We start from the raw sequence: 19745 nt of genomic DNA on the forward strand, positions 1-19745 counted from the left end.
GTAAACCTGCTCCAACATGGCCTTACCCATGGCTGCAGTCCCTCCAGGGGTGTACCTGCTCTGTTGTGGGCTTATTCATGGCCACACGCTTTGAGGTGCTGCAGCATGACCTCATGCACAGCCACTGATGCTTCAAAGTGTACCTACTGCAGCATGGACTTATTCACAGCCACCGATGCTTCGAGGTGTACCTTCTCCAGTGTGGACTTATCCTTGGGCTACAATCCCTTCAGAGGTGTGCCTGCTTCGGCACAGACATAACCACGGCCACAGACGCTTCAAGATGTACCTGCTCTGGTGTGGACTTATCCACAGCTGCAGACACTTTGGGGTGTCCTGCTCCCGTGTGGACTCATCCCACAGGTCACAGTCCCTTTGGCTCGAGTTCACGCTGGAGTTGCAGCCTGTCTGGTGCAGCAGCACAGAAGCAGCAGCGACGCCCCGGCAGCGATGCCCCGGCCATCTGCCAGGCCAGGCGCATGGCCATTGCTGTTACCAAAATGTTCCCAGGGCACAGCAGAGTAAGACGATCAGCAGTGCAGCAAGCAGCGAAAGCAAAAAGCAGCCACTAACGAGCACTAGACTCTAATAAGGCAAGAGTAAGGCTCTAGTAAGAGTAAGACTCCAGTAAGGCAAGCAAGCCCCATGGCAAGCACAGATTGGACTTTGCATAGTGTTTTATGTAAATTTTTTTCTTCAATTAACATTTAAAATGGGGAAGCTGAAATGGTTTGAGGGCATTTGTGCCATGACCTGTTTGAACTCTGCCGCTATTTTCTTTTGCATAGCTTTTTACCAAAGTGAGGTATATTTTACTCTTGGGGAAGTGAAGGCCCCAGTTTTCCTGCCTTAACTCTAGTAAAGTAGTTACAGAATCTTCTCTGGTCAGGGAGGAAAGATTTGAATTTTGTGCAACTTTAAGCAAAGAAGTTCCTGTGTCCGAGTGCATTTGAAGTGTTGAGGAAAACACTTTGGGAATGCTGGTTACACTGTCACAAGGGCTCCTCTTGCTGTTAGGTCGGCTAGCTGTGACTGTCTAGCGTTTGCTCATATTTTTCAAGCAGTGCTCTGGACCTAAACATACCACCTATAAAAACAGGAGATAACGAGATTCTGATTTTGGAAATGGTTCTCTTTTTTTTTTTTTAATTGGCAAAGTAATACCATAACTGATTTGCTTATCCCAAACTGAGTGACAAATCAGTTACCATGCTAGTACTTACAAAAGGGCTTGGCTACCAAATCATGGGTGCAGTGCGAGTGCGCTGTCAACAGTGTAGTAGTCTTTGTCTAGTGTTTGACTAGACTGAGGTTTAGATTGAGGTTAAGAATATAAAAAGGTGTTCCTTCAGTATTACTGTAGGCCAGGAAGTCCCTTTACAGTTAAAAGTAGAGTTCAGATTGAAGTTGAGCCAAGCCTGGCAAGCAAGACTGAAATTAGAGCCCATCTGGTAATAATAGCAATAGGTTGGAAGTACTGCTGTGTAGACCTAGAATTGCAAAATGGTAGAGGTGGTAGGAAGTTAATAGTAGAAAATTGGGAAACATTAAAAGGTTGTTCTATTTTGATTTTACTTGACTACAGCTACAGAAGCTGAAAAACAGAATAAAACTGTTAAGGAGCAGAAATCAAGTTGATCTGGAGTATTCCACAGAAACTCAGGAAAAATAAACTAGATTAGAATTTCAGACAGGGAAGCATAAAAGACAGCAGCTGTTTTTACTGTCTATTAAATGTGGAAATACTGGGGTAGCTGGTGCCTAGTAGGAGGAGAGGCCAAGCTGTGTGAATTTGGTTGGCATGGAACGTCATCCAAACTCTAAATTTGATTTAAATTCGCCAGAGATGTAGCATGCCAGGACTCAGCTGTGTTAGCGGGAATACTTAAGATGCACGAACAACCAGTTGCTGTACTTGATTTGCTCTTGTAGATAGGGCTACTCTGTCCTGATTCAGGACTGTGGTTTTAGAATTTAAGCTTTAAATAATAGTTGTCAGATGCTAGCTCAGGATGAATAGTAATAGCAGAGGGACTTTCTGCCATGCATTTGTGTGGAATGGCATGTTCAAGAGAGGGATAAGCTTTTTGAGATGATGGAATTGATGTGTCTTGTAAACCAGATATGACGGTTAAAAGACTAGTCAACTGACCTGTGACAATAGATGTGCTTCCAGGAACCTGAAAAAAAGAAGAGTATGAAAACAGACTATTAGAAGTCTCTGGAATTGGTTAGAATTCTAGAGGAATGAAAAATAAGGAAACACGTATACTACAAACTAGTGAAATACTGACAAAGATGCTGGATTAAGCCAATGACCTATCTTTCACGTTGGCCAGTTACTTTTTTTTTCCCCCCCTTGGAAAAATGAACATGTGTGCCCTACTGAACTGATGCAGTCAATAATACTCTCTCCCCTCTAAATCTGACTTAGCTACCATCATGCTTCATGAAACTAGTTATTATAGCTCCAGATGCTAATCTTGGGAAGCATTTACTGGAGGAAATCGGAGAACTTTCTTATTGGTATCTTTTAGTAGGGAGTACCGCAATGAATGGCAAAATGTTCCCTTCTGCTTAGAATGGTAGTCTTCAGAGATGTGAGGGGAGAGTGCAGATGGCTGAAGAACACGATGAGTTTGGTTAGCCAGTTCTGGAGATTTTCTGTATCAAGTCTGCAGTATTAGTAGGTAATGTTTCAAAGGCAGTAAGCTTATGTCTTCAAGCATCTTTAAACATAATTGTATAGGTAGAATGAGCAACTTAGGTATTTATTTCAACTTAAATGTTAGCATTCTTAAGCCTTTTCCACACCAAAGCTAAATGTAAAGCCTTTAGATCTAGGTAACTTTTCCAACCATATGGAAGATAGTTGGCTACTACCAAGCGTCCAAGGGCATATACAGGTCAGGTTTGGTTGTCTTTCACCCGAACAGGATACTTTCATGGACACTCTAAACATGAGTAACTGTTCTATAACTTCTTTCTTTTGCTGTATTTCATTAATGTATTTATCACTAGGAGTAGTAGCAGGTACTGGGTTTTGAGGTTTGTAGGGTACATGGCAGAGCGCACCTACCATATAGAGGACAGCTAGCATCAGTCACTTAGTCCTTGAATGGGAGGCTGAGATTGAGAACTTCATTTCTCTTCTGCTGTCATTTCTGTGGTCTCCATCTTCCCTAAAATGTGGCTGGAAAAAAAAAAGCCTCAACTACCTCTTGGTTGCCAAAAGCACAAAATTTACACCTACTCCTCCTTGAATGCCAAAAGCCCCATCTGTTCTCTACTTGCCAAAGCCTACAACTTGTTATAAAAGCAATTCTGCACTGCATCGTTCTGAAATCTGAAGTATGGGGTAGGATAAATCAGATTTTGTTTTCTAGTACTGTCCTGCACTTGGGGTTGGAGAATCTTTGCCATACTTGTTAAGCCTAAAATGTTATCTAGGACACAAGGCTGTATCTAACAAATGATAGAAAATAGCATGACTAGCTTTTTGAGAAAAATGTGTATTATGGGGCTTAAGAGAGAATAAAAGGTAGTCATGGTCTTATCTCTCAGGCTGCTAAGAGGTAATGTCAGCCAATGGAGAAAATGACATTTTAGTGTAGATGAGGGGTTGGCAACCTTTCTAGAACAATGTGCCAGACAATTTTCCCTTCCAAAAATAGAAGCAGTGTGTGCTGGTAGGAACTCAGCAGGAGTCAGGGGTTGCTGTCTTGCACAAAGGAAGATATTTCTGATGAGGTGGTTGGCAATATTAGTGTTTTGTGGCAGGAGCTCCCAGCTCCTGCAGAGTTTTGAATGCCGTAGTGGTCTGTGCTGCTTGGCCCAGCCCACAGTCCTCATCCCTAGGAGCAAACGACGACTATGCTGACGACATTTCAGGAGTGGGATCTGTACATGCAGGGTGCATGTTATTCTATTCCCAGGCATCATATGCTTTGCTTAGAAGAAAACCTAGGTGCATGGGCAAGGTAGGAGCAGCAGGGTGCTCCGTTGGGTCCTCTGGTTTGGATGACTGGGGTACCAGGCATGGTTTTCATGGTGTGCACAGCAGAATGAAGCAGTTCTGCGTAGGTGTAACTGAACCACTGCGTTTCTCTAAAGGCTGAATGTTGTCTTTGCAAATGTAATGCTCAGTGTTAGGGAGGAAGTGGTAGGTCAGCCTGAGGGTTGCTGAATTAAAAGACTATTAGGTGATATGGGAGAGTTTGAAGATAATTAGTTCATTGTTCAGATGTAGAGAAATCCAGTGTGTTGATAGGATCGGAGATCTTTTCCTTTCTGATGCTATCACACAAAACAATATTCATCAAAAATTGTGTGTGGTACATGTTAGTGTCCGGAGAGGATGGATTGTTTTTGCAACGGGTGGATTCAGGCTATGGAATACTTTTTCCTCTAAAGGATCTAAGTTACGAAATAAAGTTGAGCTTGTAACGAAGTGAAGCACAAATGCAGTGCTGTAGCAAGTTCTAAAGCTATTAAAGGAACCGACTGCGACTGGACTAGAATATTTGAAAGTATAGGATCTCTTGTGGGCTGGGAATAAATAATTCTTACCTGAGTTAGTTCTTGCCAGGGAAAGTGAATGTACAGTATAAATTACTGGTAAAACATGGCATGGAAGAAACATTTGACTGTCTTCTGAAAGTACCCAGATGGGCAATAGGAGCAGGCTCTCCTACTTCTGTAGAGTATGTATCGCATCATAGAGGAGTATTGATATCCAGAGACTATCACTACAAAGTGATCATGAGAGGAAAGGGGCGGGGGAGATGCGTGCACTCTGTACGTGATATGTGCCTGTCTGTGGCAAGTCTGGATGGTTTATAAAGGCAGGTGGCTTCTGTTATAGGAGGGACGATGGGGCTAAAGGTGGGGAAGAGATAGTGACTTGCTCAAGCGCGTCAGTGGCAGAAGTGAGCCGAAGCTTTGAGATCTTCTGTAAGGTAGTGCATTTGGATTAGATTAAAAGGCTTTGAAGTTCAAAGGTGTGTTCGCTGAGTTGGAGTAAACTATCAAAGAGAACCAGAGTAGTCACAGTGAATGTCTTTAAAGTGCAGTGGAAGGGACAGTGCTGCAAGAGGTGTTGGTGGTAAGAGATTAAGCTCTAGAAATGGTGTCACAATTTAAGGGAAAATCCTAGATTTCGGTATGCTGAATTCTTGAATTTGTTTTATTAAAAATCTTAATGTAGATTGTAAGAAAGAGGAGTAAATGGAAGAAAAAGACTAAAGCTACACAGAATATAAAAAATGGATGCTGGTGAGGACCTCGCTGTCAACTGTTTCAATTACTTCCCCCCCCTGCCCCAAGCTGCCTAATTTACAGTAGAGAAAATACCTGGTAGCCCTGTGAATGTGGCTGAAAACTGAGAAGGTGGAGCTTGCTTTTTTTTTATATAGCATTTTCATGGTGCGCATACTGCCTGCCTTTAGTAGGTTCACGCAGGTGATAATGTTGGTACTTGAATTCAGATATTTTTCTTGCATATTAGAATTGCTCATCATCTTTTAAAGGTGCTGGTTGCCCAAGACTAATGGGAATAAACTGAAATGGAGCTTATTTTTAATGGCTAAAGGTAGCAGAGCGCATTGAATGCACATATGGAGTTGATCTGTTGAGTAGGAAGGTGCGATCAGAACACAGTCGCTCAACAAGACAGAAATTTTTGTGAGCTCGAGAACTGTGACTGGGGGTTGAGTGTATTTGGAGATCTGCTGAAATTTTAGTCTGTAAGTGATCTTTCACAGGTAACAAAATTACTGCAAAAACTTGATGTGGCTTGTACAACGCAAGGGTTCACATCACAGCCAGTTCTGAGGACGTATTGGGGGCACCGCTACCTTTTGCTCACATAGCCGGAAGACAGTATTCATCCTTGAAGGTCCTGCCAGCCTGAACAAGGAAGTAAACAGCAGTCTTTGGACTTTGAAACCTGCTTTTGTAGACTAAATGAGCAGGGAACTCTGTAGGTTTAGAGGAATAGCATGTGATCTAGCTGTTGCAAAAGAATTAAATGACTCCCAGTGGAAAGAAAATGGGGGCACTTGGTTGCCATAACTTGGGGATTTGTTGTGAATCTTGTAGAAGCTAAGTGAAAGAGCTGAGAAGGTGATACATAGCTTGAGTTAACATTTATTGTCTTTTCCTGCTCCATAGGTATTACAGAGGAACACATGGGGTCATTGTTGTCTACGATGTAACCAGTGCAGAATCTTTTGTGAATGTAAAACGGTGGTTGCATGAAATTAATCAAAATTGTGATGATGTCTGCCGGATACTAGGTAAGTTTCTAATCAGAGAGTTACAATGTCTTATTTAGTGGGCTGACCTGCTGAAGTACCAGACTGACTTTTTTTTTTTCCTTCCCTTTTTAAGTGGGGAATAAGAATGATGACCCAGAGCGAAAAGTGGTAGAAACAGAAGATGCCTATAAATTTGCTGGGCAGATGGAGATCCAATTGTTTGAGACCAGCGCCAAAGAAAATATTAATGTGGAAGAGGTAATATAATATGCAGAAGAGTATAGATGAAACCATTTGAGGATAATGGTTTGGGAAAAAATGAAGATTACATTCTTCCCACTGAGGAAGAAAGATAAAATGCTTTGTATAAGTTGCAAATGAGTAGGTAAAATGTCAAAAAGAGACATCCACCTGTGCTTGGAAGAGTTGGGGAAGCGAAATGAAGGAGCCCATGTTGCATTTTTCGCTAGCTTTACAGTGCTAACATATCAGGCATGGTCTCGGGAAAGACTTGTCGCTAGGGAGAATGCTTCTAGGAGGTGGGACTGCCCAATCTTCACTCCTGGCCTCAGTTGCCAAACTGGTCAGTTTTTATTTACTGGTTTGGGAAGGGGGATAGAGGTGTTATGATTTAGCTTGGGAGTGGGTCGGGAAGGTACTGGATTTCTGCTTGGCCCGTAGCGTGTTGGGGAAGATCTCGGAGCCGTTATTGAAATACCTAGAAAAGCGGAGTTGCGTCAGAAGAACAGCATCCCACACAAGCTAGCCTGAGCTCCTGGGTGATCTGAACTTGCTTGTTTCTCTTGCAGATGTTTAATTGCATTACAGAGCTAGTCCTGCGAGCAAAGAAAGAAAACTTAGCAAAGCAGCAACAGCAGCAACAGAATGATGTGGTGAAGCTAACGAAGAACAGTAAAAGGAAGAAGCGGTGCTGCTAATGCCCTTTCCCTGCTGCAGAGACTCTGCTCTCAGACAGATCAGCCCCTCCAGCTAGACTCGGGCAATTCCACTGGGGCAGGCTTTGGGAGGACTTTCTCAGTTTTGTGCCGTTATTTAAAGATTATTTTTTCTCCATGTTTTCTATCAAGAGGCGCTGGCACCTTACCACTTCAGTGCCAAGAAGGTATCGGATGGAATCTTGCCCCCCTCTCCTCCCCTGCTCATTCCAGTGCGCCTTGTAGACAAGAAAGGACGTTGCCTACCAAGTGGACTAATTAACCCAAGAGTTTGTATATAATGTATATTGCTTTAACCAACCTCGCCTCCCTGTTGTCGCTTTGGCTTATGCCTTCTTAATGTCAACCAATCATGGACTGCAGAGTTCATCTTTTTAAAGAAATAGTACAAAGTTCTTAATTCGAGTTGGCCCCAGGCTGGCAGCAACTGCTTCCTGGGGCCTCCGGCTTCATTTCTGTTGGGCTCCAGGCTGGCAACTGGTGCCCCTGGGGCCTATGGCTTCACCTGGAGTTCCAGGCTTCTGCTGGGGCTCAGGCTTTGTTTTTTCTAGGTACCAGGATTGCAGGTGATGCTGCTGGAGCCTGGGGTTTCACTTCACCAGCCCCTGGGCAGGCAGCTGGTGCTGCTGCTGGGGCCTTGAATTTCAGTTTGCCATGATCCAGATTTGTGGCTGGGTCCTTGAGTTTCACCTTCTCGTGCTGCAGCCCAGCTGTACCTGTGCTCTCCTTTAGTTTGTATCAAGATACTGAAAAACAAACTGACCTGCAGAAGTGGGATTTATTTGGATAAAACCTTTTTTTTTTTAAATTAAAAAAAAAAAAAAAGCAAAGTTTAACTCCTTTGACCTCTGCTTCTGGTTCTGCCAGGGTCCTAAGTGAGGGTCCGTTTCTTTTGAGAACAACAAAACCCATGTGATTCTGCCAAAAAACCCCAAACTTCTCCTCGTTGCCCTGTCCACAAATAGGCGATCTGAACTTGAATGTGAATTTTGGTGGCAAACTTTTGTTTTTGAGAGAGAAAAGGCATGAAAATAAATCCAGCTGTTCTGGATTGATGTCTGAATATGAAAGCTGCTGCAGGATCATTCCCAGGATTCTTCTGTTAGAAAGGAGGACTGCTGTTTAATGTAAAGAAATGGGAAGCTTGCTTGCTTGGGTTATGTGGTGGTGGAGGATCACCCTTGGAAACAAACTGGTCTCGCTATGCTCAGCAACGTTTTCCTGGCCCTTGTTGGCCTTTCTGGGAAAACAAGGGCTCAGTGCATCAGCCTGAATAGATGTAGTTAAAGGTGGAGAGCGTATGCGCGTGTAACTAAGATATCAAATGTCTGGGCTGAAAGTACATGCTCAGCACCTGAATAATTGCCTAAACAATAATAATAAAAAGAAGAATATTTCCTTAAAAATGACTAAAAGGCATGGAGGGTATGACTTCCTTTAAGACCTTGAAGGTGGACGTACTCAGTTTGTCAGTAAGTGGCCCTGTGGAATTGCTGGCCGTAGTTTGGTAGGATATGATTCACCGATGTCCATGAGCTTTGAATCAGCCCACTTTTCTCCCTTCCTCCCCCTCCCCCAGGAGAGGCTAAATTTTAGTCACTTATTTTGCCTGCATTTTTTTAGATTTTATGGGTTGTGGTAAGCGCCCTAATCATACAATCACATCACAATCAATCACTTTAAAGACTTTTTAAAAAACGCAAACAATGAATGTGTAACACATTTTCTTTTTTTAATCGGTTCAGGTGCTGGGAGTATGTATCCAGCTGCCTTCACCCGTCTCTTTTCTTCACATATCTTTCATTGGTAACCCGAGAATAAGGATGAGCTGGGATGATATTGCTAGCGTGAGCTCTGATAATTGTAAGACTCGAGCGGCTATGGAAAGTGGCGGCTTGAGTTACACCAGTCCATCCTGTCTGCTTTCTGATGTCAAACGTGGCGTGTGCCCAAGGAAGGAGCGGGGTCAGTCCTCAAAGCCTTCCTGTTGAAATGAAGCTGTCCTGTGACGGTTACCACTTTCAGATTAAAGCGCCCAGCCGCGTTACTTTGGGACTCTTGTGGTAGCGTGTGTGCAGATCTAGGAGGGAGTAACTTCATATAGGCAGAAGTAAAGAAAATGTCTGAATTTACTGGAAATGATGCAATAAAATGAGGAAATGGTGCACCCAAGCCTGGAGTGTTCTCTTATATGGAAAGATTGGTCCTCTTTGAGTCCAGGTCTTTGTGGCCGTGGTTTGAACTCTGCCAATCCAGGTGTCCAACTTCCTGGCTTGAAGTGGGATTTTTTTTTTATTTTTTCCTGGAGCTGGCTGTAGAGGAGCAGTCCTCTCTCTGCTCTTGCCACTGACTATTCAATTGGAAGGGGTGGGGACTGTGTCTCTAGTGGTGCTGATGTGAAGTTTCCTAAATGTCGAGCAATGGAATGTCTAACTGGTTTGCTAGGATTATTTCTGTAATGAAAGTTTCTAATTATGCTTTTTAAATAATTTTAAAAAACTAAAAATAAAGGTTACAAGCTGCCAAATCTTTTTTGAGGCTCTGTTTCCTCTGCTGTCCAGCATCTGGAGGTGGAAGGTGGCAAGCCGGGGGTGAACTCTGCTGCTGTACATAGAGGTTGGGTTTTTTTTTCTGGGAAGCGGTATTGGCAAAACGGCAATTAATGCTTTCAAATTTTTCATTGCTATTCTAGTTTTACATGTGAATGAGAGAGTAAGCTGGAACTGGTAACCTTATTTCTGCGTGAAAGTGAGATGCTCATGATTTTACTACAATCTTTTGTCTTTCTGTTCAACAACAAGCGTTGAGCGAGCTTTGAAAGCTTCTCAAAGGCGGCAGGGGTCAGACCCTGAGTTGATTGAAAAGCACCTGGAGTCTCTCCTTGCTTTCCCAGGAAATGAACGTCTGTTTTTCTGTGTAGGAACTAGGCAGCCGTCGCTGTGCTTGTTGCCCTTAGCATTCACTTGCCCCCGCCTGCCCTTGACGCGCGAGCGGGCTATTGAAGGCAAGCCCTCATTTCTGGAGAAGTGTGATGAAAGCTTGCTGTGGGGAGGTGCCTTTTCTTCTGTCTGCGCTGCTCTGGTATGACTATGTAAAGGGGAATCCTGAGGACATGCAGATGGTCTGAACTGCAGCTGGCGCAAGCTGGAGGTGTTTCATTGTCCGTCTGTTTTCTGTCTAAACTCGTTAACGTTTGCATATCCCTCCATATAAAGGCCAGTAAATGATACAAATGGCTGGAAGGTGGAGATGATTTACGAGCTCGCCTTTCTGTTTTCCTGTGCGGCAGGAGATGTAAATGCTTCAAATGTTCTTTCTCCAGGACCGTTCTCTTCTGAGCACATGCAAATGCTTTATGTGGCTGAATTTCTCGGGATGGTGACGTACTAAAGGTGCTGTTAGGTGTTAAGATGACAGTTCAAAAAGTGAGCTTGTTCTGCAGCTAGGCATGATAAGCAGTGACTTGAGAGCTGAGACGGTATCGTATAAATGATCTGTTTTATTCTGAAGAGAACTATTTACAAAAGAAGTAGAGCATCGTTTTTACTAAAAATATGCCTTTATAGATTTTTATAATATGTATCTTATAAAAACCATACATTTATTTACATTACTGCTACATACAAAAATTACAGCACTGTGGTATATGTACATATCTATAGATACATTCTTTCTGCTTGTCCCTGCTGTGTGCTTTCCCCCTCTCAATCTAAGGGAATCGTTGCTGCAGCACCCAGACACTTCCTTTCTTGGCTTTTTTGGTTAAAACAATCTTGCTTTTTATAGCCGAGCGGGGAGTAGAGAGCTTGCCTGATGTAGAGGCATATCTGGAATTTACCATTCTAAGTAGGACAAGTGCATGCAGCTATCAAGTCCTTGTGCATGCAGCACTGCCTGTTACCTCACTGCTTGCTTCTCTGTGCAAAACTATTCTGTGGTCACTAATCGATCTATTGTTCATCTCGACGGCAAGTTGCTGATCTACGTTTGTATTAAGATAAAGTGCTAGTGACTTGCCTTGCATCTACACTTACTTGTTTCTTGTTTACAGCTGCTTCCCTTGCAGAGTTTACTAAAGGGAGATTGATCCCTTTTCCCTTAGGCTAGCATAATAAACGTTTGCCCAGTCAGTCACCTGTTACTTAACTGTGGGAAAGCTCTTTGTAACCTTAATCTCAGCAGGCATCTCTTCTCTGTGCAGTATTTGAACAGTGACTGTGCAGCACTACTGCTTTATTTACCATTATCTCAAAAGCAAGGCTGAGTGTTGTGTTTAGAGCTGTTGATCCCACTCCTTAAATCTACTTCGGGATCCTGAGTACCTGCTGGATTAATGTGCTTCCTCCATCTCATTGACTGGAGCCGATGTTTCCTTTATGCCATGTGTGTCCTAGAAGTATCAAGTATCACAAGTGGAGCGTCTTCTAACCCAACACTGCAAGGATGATTCCAGGCTCCTGGCCACGACAGGATGGAGATGAGTGCTTTAATGACAGCTCAAGGTGAAATAGTCAGGATCTTGTTAAAACACAACATGACAAATGAGAATGTGAAGGACTGCATTGATGATGTTTTTGAAAACAAAACAACAAAACCTAGCTGCTATGTTAAGGCAGTTTCTGTTCCTGTTGAGTAGCAGCTCAGCACAAGGAGGTCTCCTTTGGTGTGTTGTCCAGTTCATTAAACCCAATTCTCTTGTGTTTCTGGGTTTAGTAGTGCAACTAAGTCTTCAGGGTTAAGGGACTAGTTTTAAGAAACCATATCCAACTGGTACCTTAGAACATGCTGACTTTCCTCTTGCAATCTCTTCCATCACTGTATTAAATAAATAAAATTGCAATGGGATTAAGGTAGGTTCCTCCTTAAATGAAGAGATGTGCTGTGCATTTCAATTGCCTACCCCTGCAACTGAATGAGTCACTTTCCTCTCGGCAAACATGTAGCAGAAGGCACCTTTCTTCATCTCATTACTGCATCTTCATTGGATCACTTAAGGCCCTTGCCTTAGGATTGCATACATAGATACAAACATCCTCACGGGGGTAGAGTCCCACACAGCTGCTGGGCATGTGGCTTGAAGAGAGCTGTTGGGGCCTGGGGAATAACAACTGACAGCAGAAAAAAGGTCCGTGAGGACCAAGATGTTCGCATGGCTCTCCACAACAAGCAAAGCACTGTTTTCAAACAGCGTTTAAGACAACTGTTCACAGGTATAGCTGGCACCCATGAACCCACGCCTAATTTTGCAGGTATCAAAGTTTATGTTAACACATATGGGCATAACTGAGTCCTGACAGCAGGAGATGCTGAGCGTGTGCCTCGTGTCTCTGCCCTGTTGAGAGTCACAACATGGGTAAGCTGGGAGGATGAGGACTTGCCATCCTGAGAGCACGCTTGGCGCTGCACTAAGTCCCTTTCCCTCACTTGCACAAGTGGATACAAGCAGATACTCAACAGTTGAGCATTGCCTGGAAAGGACAGGCCGAGGTTTAGTTTCCTTCCCTGCCTGTGAGACTCCAGACTCCTTTCCCTGTAAGCAGCAAGCTGTATTGGTGGTGCTTTACTCAAGTATTTCCTGGAGCAGGATCTGCAATCCAGGTTTCATTGCTTTCAAGTAAATGGGTTTTACCACTCAGCATTTTACCATCGTTTTCAATCCCAAAGAGTACTCTGCTCCTTGCAACATGGAGCTACCTCAGTGCATGATTTCATACCAGTGTGGTAGTTTCATGCTAACAAGGAAACATGGGAATGCTCAAATCTTTGTAGGCAGAGAGGATATTTGTACTGAGGTATTATGGATGTCCTATCCCATAGGTAAGTTGAATAATAATAAAAAAACCCAAGCCGCCAACTTCTTACCTGCTTCTTAGAAGAAGGTGTTTGATACCTAATTCTTGCAGAAAGCTTGTTATTGTAAATAGTGAGCAGAGATAGCAGCTCCCTGTAGGATGGTGTTTTAGCACCTAAGTTGCTGAGCAGGGCAGAGCTGGATGTATACCTAGCTCTGTCTCCTGTGGGACAGCGTAGGCGGTAGCCTCTTTAAAGCAACAGGGAAACAAATTAGGGCCTGTGGGTATTGTGAGCTGGGAGAACGTGTGAAAATTGCATGACAGCAGCAGGACATCTCTGAACTTAGGCTGGCATTCCTCGCTGGTTTATGATGGTAGACTGTGTTAAAGAGAAGAGCTGTAAGGTGCCCATCTAGTGCGTAGGGAAGGTCCCTACTTAAGTATTGCAGGATTTCCAGCACCGCTGTGTGCATACACCAAATAAGCTATGTTCCTTCTCGTTGATCAAGTCATGCTTTCAGCAAAGCAGGCTCTGATCATCTTCGGTCAAATGGAGATTTGGCTACCTGCTCGCCGAAGGGCTGAGTAGTAAATGACCCGCAGGCAGGGACAAATACTCATCATTTTCGTCAGGCCATAGCTAATGTTAGTGTGTGGGGCAGAGTAAGCTGCAGGCTTTCCAGAGCTTTGTAGACACCCTAATCGCCTTTGGCTTTAGTGAAGGCAGATGCCTGCGCGCTTTCTGAGGATCAGATGCCAACCCAGCATCAAAGACCTACTGACGTCACTATGGGTAGGCTTTCAGTGAATTATTAGTTAGGCTTTTTGGGGGCCTATCTAGTTAAAATGACAGGTTTCTTAACTCTGTTTGGGAGGTTTACATGGCTTTGGGGAAAGGTGTGTGACTTGCTGAAGCCCCACAACTACCTTTGGCCATTGGAGGGACAGTAGGTGCCCCAGGACTGCACATCCACAACTTTTATCCAGCTTATAATCCGTTGTAGATGGTCAGTCTCTTGGGGAGAAATCCTTAACATTCTGTGTAACTACAGACTCTGCAACTCTTATCTCTGTAACAGGAGGGAGCTAGAGAAGACAGTAACATCAGCCATCTTACAACTGCCCTGATCTGCGAGGAGCCTGGATTCCCAGTGAGGGTTGAACAGCTACGCAGAGCTGCAGGGGAGATGGCGCCCAGGCAGGATCTGCAGTGAGGGCTCAACTTCCATCATGGAGAAAGCTACACTTGTCAAAACATGGTAATGCTGGGGCCAGAGCGACTCCAGTCTCAGCGGGATGGATGAAGCTGCCAGGACCGGAGGGTGGTATAAGTGACTCCCCTCTCTTCTTTTGCAATCAGCCCTCTTCTTCTCCCTGTGCTTGCTGTGACGGCAGTCCTCAACCCCCTGCGCTGCTTTGTCTTGGGGCTGCTTATTTCCTTCTCCAGCATGAGAATGCTTTTAAGACCATCAGATTATTCTTCACAGCAGAAACTGGACTGTGTCAAAGCGCCTAAAATATACCCTGAAGTTCATCACTTCACTTAAAGAATAAGAAAAGTTTCTTTCTATTAGTATCACATTGTCAATTTGCAAATCTCCAATTCATGTAAACATTTGGTTCAGACCAGGTGCAGTGTAAATAGTGCAGAGTCTCAAGGGTTAACTCCTTTGCCCCCTTCTTTTTTTCTAAGTGGATCAGAGTTGGGTCCATCAGCAAGCTGGGCAGCTGCCCCACTCCCCATCTTGAAGCAGGAATTGTTGGAGAGGTTTCTCTTTTTCAAATTAATTTTTCTTGAAAAAGGAAAAGAGACGGTTCCCTTCTGCCCCAAGGGGCTCGTTCCCCTGCTGCTCCGGCCTGAACACGGGGGAGGGTCTGGCACTCCGCTTTGCGCCGTAGCCACTGGAGAAGGAATAAGCAAGCTGGCTCCATTCCTTCGGGTGTTTGTCCATCAGCTGCTGGTCAATGACCCTGTGCATGTCATCCTGCAGCAGAGGGAGAGGAGAGGGTTGTTAGTGGCAGCTGATGCTGAAAGGGAGCTGGTGCAGGGACACGGCTGAAATGGGTGTGAAATGTGCTGTGATGAGATGGAGGAGAGATGACAAGAGTGGGGACAGGTCTAGCTCCCCACCTGGCAGCAGGCTCAGCCTTGCTTGCTGCTGTGAGGCTTTTTACCTTAGGAAGGTAAATCACACAATTCTGAGGGACAAATTGCTCAGGTGGTCTCGCAGAGGAGCATCGCGCCTGCTTGGGACTCTGTGACACCCCTGAACTATGTTTCTCTGCTGTCTGCAGCTTGCAGATGTCCCCTTCGGGGGCAGAAATAAATAAAAAAGAACAAATGCAGCTGAAAGCAAATGCCAGAAGAAGTAAGAATGTCTGTCCTGAGCACGTCTATGTGTTTGCCATGTGGAGCAGGCAGGCAGGTAGGCATGACAGAGCTGCCTGCACAGCCACTGTTAGTGGGGCTTCTTTGGGGAAGGTGCCGCCGGGAGCCGAGGGGCTGGGGCCAGGCGTAGGCCCACCAGACCCCACGTGGGTTTTGCACCAGACTTACCAAAGAGAACTGCGCTCGTCCCTTAGACCTGCTCATTCCCCTAGAGCCAGCAGAGCGGTGGGAGCTCTCTGACTGACAGCTTGGCATGAACAACTGCACCGTGGTTTTTTAGATGTATCAGAAACGCTCTGGTTTAATCCATGTTTGCAGCACAGTGAAATTACTCTACACAAAATAATCAGTCAGTTCTGTTGCCGCTAATGACGTGCTAATGTGTTCCTCGAAAACCTGGCTATCGATTCTACAAATTTTAAACCTTCAGATCCATTGTTTCTGCTATAATTGCATATTTAAACTGTAGCTTAGTGAAAATGTGTGTACACAAACTAGCCCCACAGGAGAAATCAACTGTTCTCCCGTGGTTTGGTCCCTGATTAGGACTGAGGGCACTATCTGGTGAGAACAAGGATACTCTGGATGGGCTGTAGTGGTGGAAGTGCTGTTCATTTGGCACCTCCTGCAGGGCAGCCCATCAGGGCAGCACTGAGACGGAAGGGAAGGTGCTGCCATCACCCAGCGGGTGCCCCAGCTGCTCTGTAGCTCCACGTGGAATAAAAACAACCAACTTGGACTGGAAACTTGAACGATGGCTAATCTCTTGTTGCAGCATTTTATGCAGGGAAAAGGATTGATAGCCATGGCCTGGACCTGTATTTAGTATGGGGACTTCCCCTGGGGCAGCAGGAGGGTGCAGAGCTACGTGGACTGGGGAAGCTTTGGATCTTTTTAGAGCAGGGCTGGAAAGGGGAAAGGCAGAGGGGGAGTTGAAGAGGTTAAGGTAAACATCAGCATTAAGGTGAAACAGGTTTCCAGAGGTGAAGCTGCCATGTGAAAATGTATAGCGCTTGGATTTTGAAGGCACCTCTTCTAGCAAATGAGGCAGGCACCCAGGCTCCAGCATGGCAGATCCTTGGCTAACCACATAACAAGGGATGAATATGATTTTAACATATATTTTTATATATGTATTAAAGAATTACATATATTTAAAAATACAGTATGCACTATTGAGAGTGCACTGCATTTGTGTCCCTGTCTGTCTGATGCGTGAATCAGAGAGCACAGCACTTGCCTGTGGAGATTCGAGGTAAATGTACGCAGCAAGGCTGGGGCAGAGCTGCGGTCCCTGCCTTGGCACTGGGCAGGGGCACAGGAGTGTCTGGGGATGCGGAGGGAGGACAAACACCAGCGGTACGAGACCTGTCTGATAAAGAGGTCCCATAAAGCGGGATAACATGGTACTGGTGTGCTCTAGGCATTCCGGGCAGGAGTTTGTGCTCTTTGCAGAAGGGGTGAGGCTGAAGGAGATGCGAATGGCACGTATCCTCTTCACGAGCTGGAGATGGGCTCCCTTGCATGAGATAAGGGTTGGAGCTGCCCAAGGCGACCTTGGAGGCTGGTGACTGTGGCCATGCAGGCTGCAGCTCTCTGTTGGCATTGCAGCATTTTCTAACCCAACGGTGCCCCTGTCACTATTGCACTGAAGTCACTGAGCTCTCATTTCAGAGAAGCAGCCCTCTTCACTTCCAAGTTTGCTCCGTATTCCTTCCCTGCTCCCAGTAACGCCCCTCCTGCCCCCAGTCAGATAAAGATGGGGGTCAGATTAGGCATGGGGGTGAGGTGCACATCCACTCCTGTGCTACTCCTGTGCTAGGCTCGGATGTGCAGGATTTTGCTTGCCGCGTATTTTATAGCCTGTATGACTATGTGCTTGCAGAAAACTGTAATCTTGTTGATGGTCCTTGGTAAAGTGCAGACTAAAAGTGTGCAAGAGCAAAATTTTATCAGACTAAAGCTTCCATTTATGCCCAGCTAAAGCAGAGAATCTCATCCCATTTTATCAGAAACATTCAGCTCCCCAAAATATATAAATCACCTGACTTGTTTTGTGCCTTTGTGGCTGAGCTTCTGTTCTGGGGACATTAAATGCTTGGAAACTATTTTGCTGCTGCGTAATAACACTTTAGGTCAGTATGTTGGAGACAACTTTCTGCAGTGCTAGTGGGCCTGATCCTTATCTCAGAGAGCTGATGGGAGCAGGACTGGGGTTGCTGTATTGCTGCAATCAGATGACATAGTGTGAAGTGAGAAAGCGAACGCCTGTTGTTAAAACCTTAAGCTGGGGATATTCCAGCACGAAATACTGAGTGTACTAGTAAGTAGGTCTCAATTTATACTACTCATCCAAACTGAAGCAGAACTTGGGTACAGACAGTTGCTATGCAGAGCACTGAATGTCACTTACTAGATAACGAGGCTGAGAAGTAAAATCCCAGTCTGTATTTCAAGAAGTTTTCCAGATACTAGATATGCCGAATACAGAGGATTAATGATATGTGCGCCTCAGCCTGGCTTTCCCCATGGTGACCTGGAGGGTAAAGCCTCAGCATGGGGTGTAGGATGCTGCCCCTTTGTGCCCTGGCCTGGTGCTGGGGTGTGGGGGGTGTGTGTGCGCAGAATATCGGTGGGTGATGGAGAATGCCCACTGGCCCCTCTTGCCAGATGACGGTGAGGACAGAGACAGGTATGGGTGATGGTGGCAGCGAATGGAGCAGGCACGGGGATGGCGGGTGCTTGGCGAGGGTGCGGGGAGCTCACCTCAAAGGCAGGAGGGGTGTACGACTAAAGCTGTTGGTACAGGAACTGAGAAAGGCCACTAGATCAGAAACCAAAGGAGCCAGATAGTAAAAAGCCCTGAGGAAGCAAACTGTAAGCAGGAGAAAGAAAAGAAAAAAAAAAGAGAGAAACGAAAACACAGTGGAGTTGAAACAGGAGCGAGGTTGTACGGGAGAGGTTTCTACCGGTCAGGCTGGTTGTTAGTAGAGTCGGGGTCTTGCATGGACTGCAACAAATCACTATAACTGGCCCAGACCTTTTCTCTTGTATCTGCTTGTTTTCTATTAAAGTAGCCCTCCCTCAGTGCTAGTTTCCAGGAGGAGACAGCTTTGTCTGCTCTCAAGGGCTCTCTGCCTTTACGTGGGTTTTCCCCACTGACCCCAAGTAAAGGATCTCCAGGGCAGCCGCTGAACTGCTGTGGGTTTGGCTCTTTTATTTACCTTGGTGGAGAGCTGGGATTTTAGCTTCTCCATCTTGCCAGATCTTCTCAGTTGATGAAAACAGTGCAGTTATACCGCGAAACAATTGCCACAACCTCTCTGCCTCCCACCTTTCTGCTCCATTACAGAAATGCAAGGACATGCTGTGCCCACACATCTCCAAGGCTGCGCCTGCCCAGGGACATCTCCTGCACGGACACCTTCCCTCCCCAGGCCACAGCAGGTTACTCTGCAAAGTGCATGTTACCCATGCCACATGCAGCTGTGAGATACAGTTTGTTTCTCCATTGTAAATGGGTATTCCTGTATAGTTAATTAACAGCTCACAGCTGAAAGGCTTTGAGCAGGGTTTCACAACCCGCCCCCCCAAGCACCACTGCATCACTGGCTCCTGCAGAGCCAAAAGCAAACGCTCCTATCTATGGACGCTTGGGCTGAGAACGCAGCAAACCCACAGGGACGGGGGGAAAAGTCACCCAAAGGTGACCTGCCCTGTCGTGACTGGGGGCTGCTCACCTGCCAGGCCTCCAGCTGCTGCGAGAGGTTCACCTTCTGCTGGATGGCGTCCAGCAGCTGGCTGCTGAGGGATATCATGTCGATCTTGCACTTGGCCAGCTCCACCTCTACCGCGTTCTTCCTGAGGGGAGAGTGAGAAATTGGGGTTTTCTTTTTTTTTTAAAGGCAGTGTTAAATATATCTTTGAGGAGAAGTCCACAATTTCTTTCATTGGCAAGTCCCCAAATCCTAAGCTGTTCATCTCCGTTGTATTCTGGACAATCTATTCATCTGAAGAGTGGGACAGAACTGTAGACATCATTACTATAAAAACAGCAAATTTCTGGTAAGTACACTATGAAGAATACAAAAAGATATTCAGATACACTGCTGTGTAAGATAATATACTGTGCCTGGATAATGTGCAGGATCTGCCATTAAAAATGAGGATCTAAAATGAGGTAGAATCTACATTGTATTGGGTTTGCATGGCAAGGTTTTGTAGTGGGGGGCTGCAGGGGTGGCTTCTGTGAAAAGCTGCTAGAAGTTTCCCCTATGTCCAGTAGAGCCAATGCCAGCCCGCTCCAAGATGGACCCCCCGCTGGCCCAGGCCAAGCCCCTACGACGCGGTG

The 19745-nt window shown here is 45.4% G+C and overlaps 2 protein-coding genes across 2 annotated transcripts in view; one reads left to right on the top strand and one right to left on the bottom strand.

The window, feature by feature from the left end:
• RAB35 (RAB35, member RAS oncogene family) overlaps positions 1-9740 on the top strand; it is a gene marked incomplete at its 5' end in the record, with an annotated part of 13173 nt that extends 3433 nt beyond the window's left edge. Inside the window, 3 exons of the mRNA XM_009330817.1 lie at positions 6172-6296; positions 6391-6515; positions 7067-9740. Of these exons, the coding sequence (XP_009329092.1) occupies positions 6172-6296; positions 6391-6515; positions 7067-7195 (379 nt within the window). The remainder of the gene's footprint in view (positions 1-6171; positions 6297-6390; positions 6516-7066) is intronic.
• A 5049-nt stretch (positions 9741-14789) lies between these two features.
• The window catches only part of CCDC64 (coiled-coil domain containing 64), a 46080-nt gene continuing 41124 nt past the window's right edge, over positions 14790-19745 (bottom strand). The window contains exons 10-11 of the mRNA XM_009330876.1: positions 19135-19255; positions 14790-14990 (exon numbers count right to left, since the gene is read on the bottom strand). Coding sequence (XP_009329151.1) covers positions 14790-14990; positions 19135-19255 — 322 coding nt within the window. The remainder of the gene's footprint in view (positions 14991-19134; positions 19256-19745) is intronic.

Source organism: Pygoscelis adeliae, unplaced genomic scaffold (genome assembly GCF_000699105.1).
Source record: "Pygoscelis adeliae isolate BGI_AS28 unplaced genomic scaffold, ASM69910v1 Scaffold358, whole genome shotgun sequence".
Lineage (NCBI taxonomy): Eukaryota > Metazoa > Chordata > Aves > Sphenisciformes > Spheniscidae > Pygoscelis > Pygoscelis adeliae.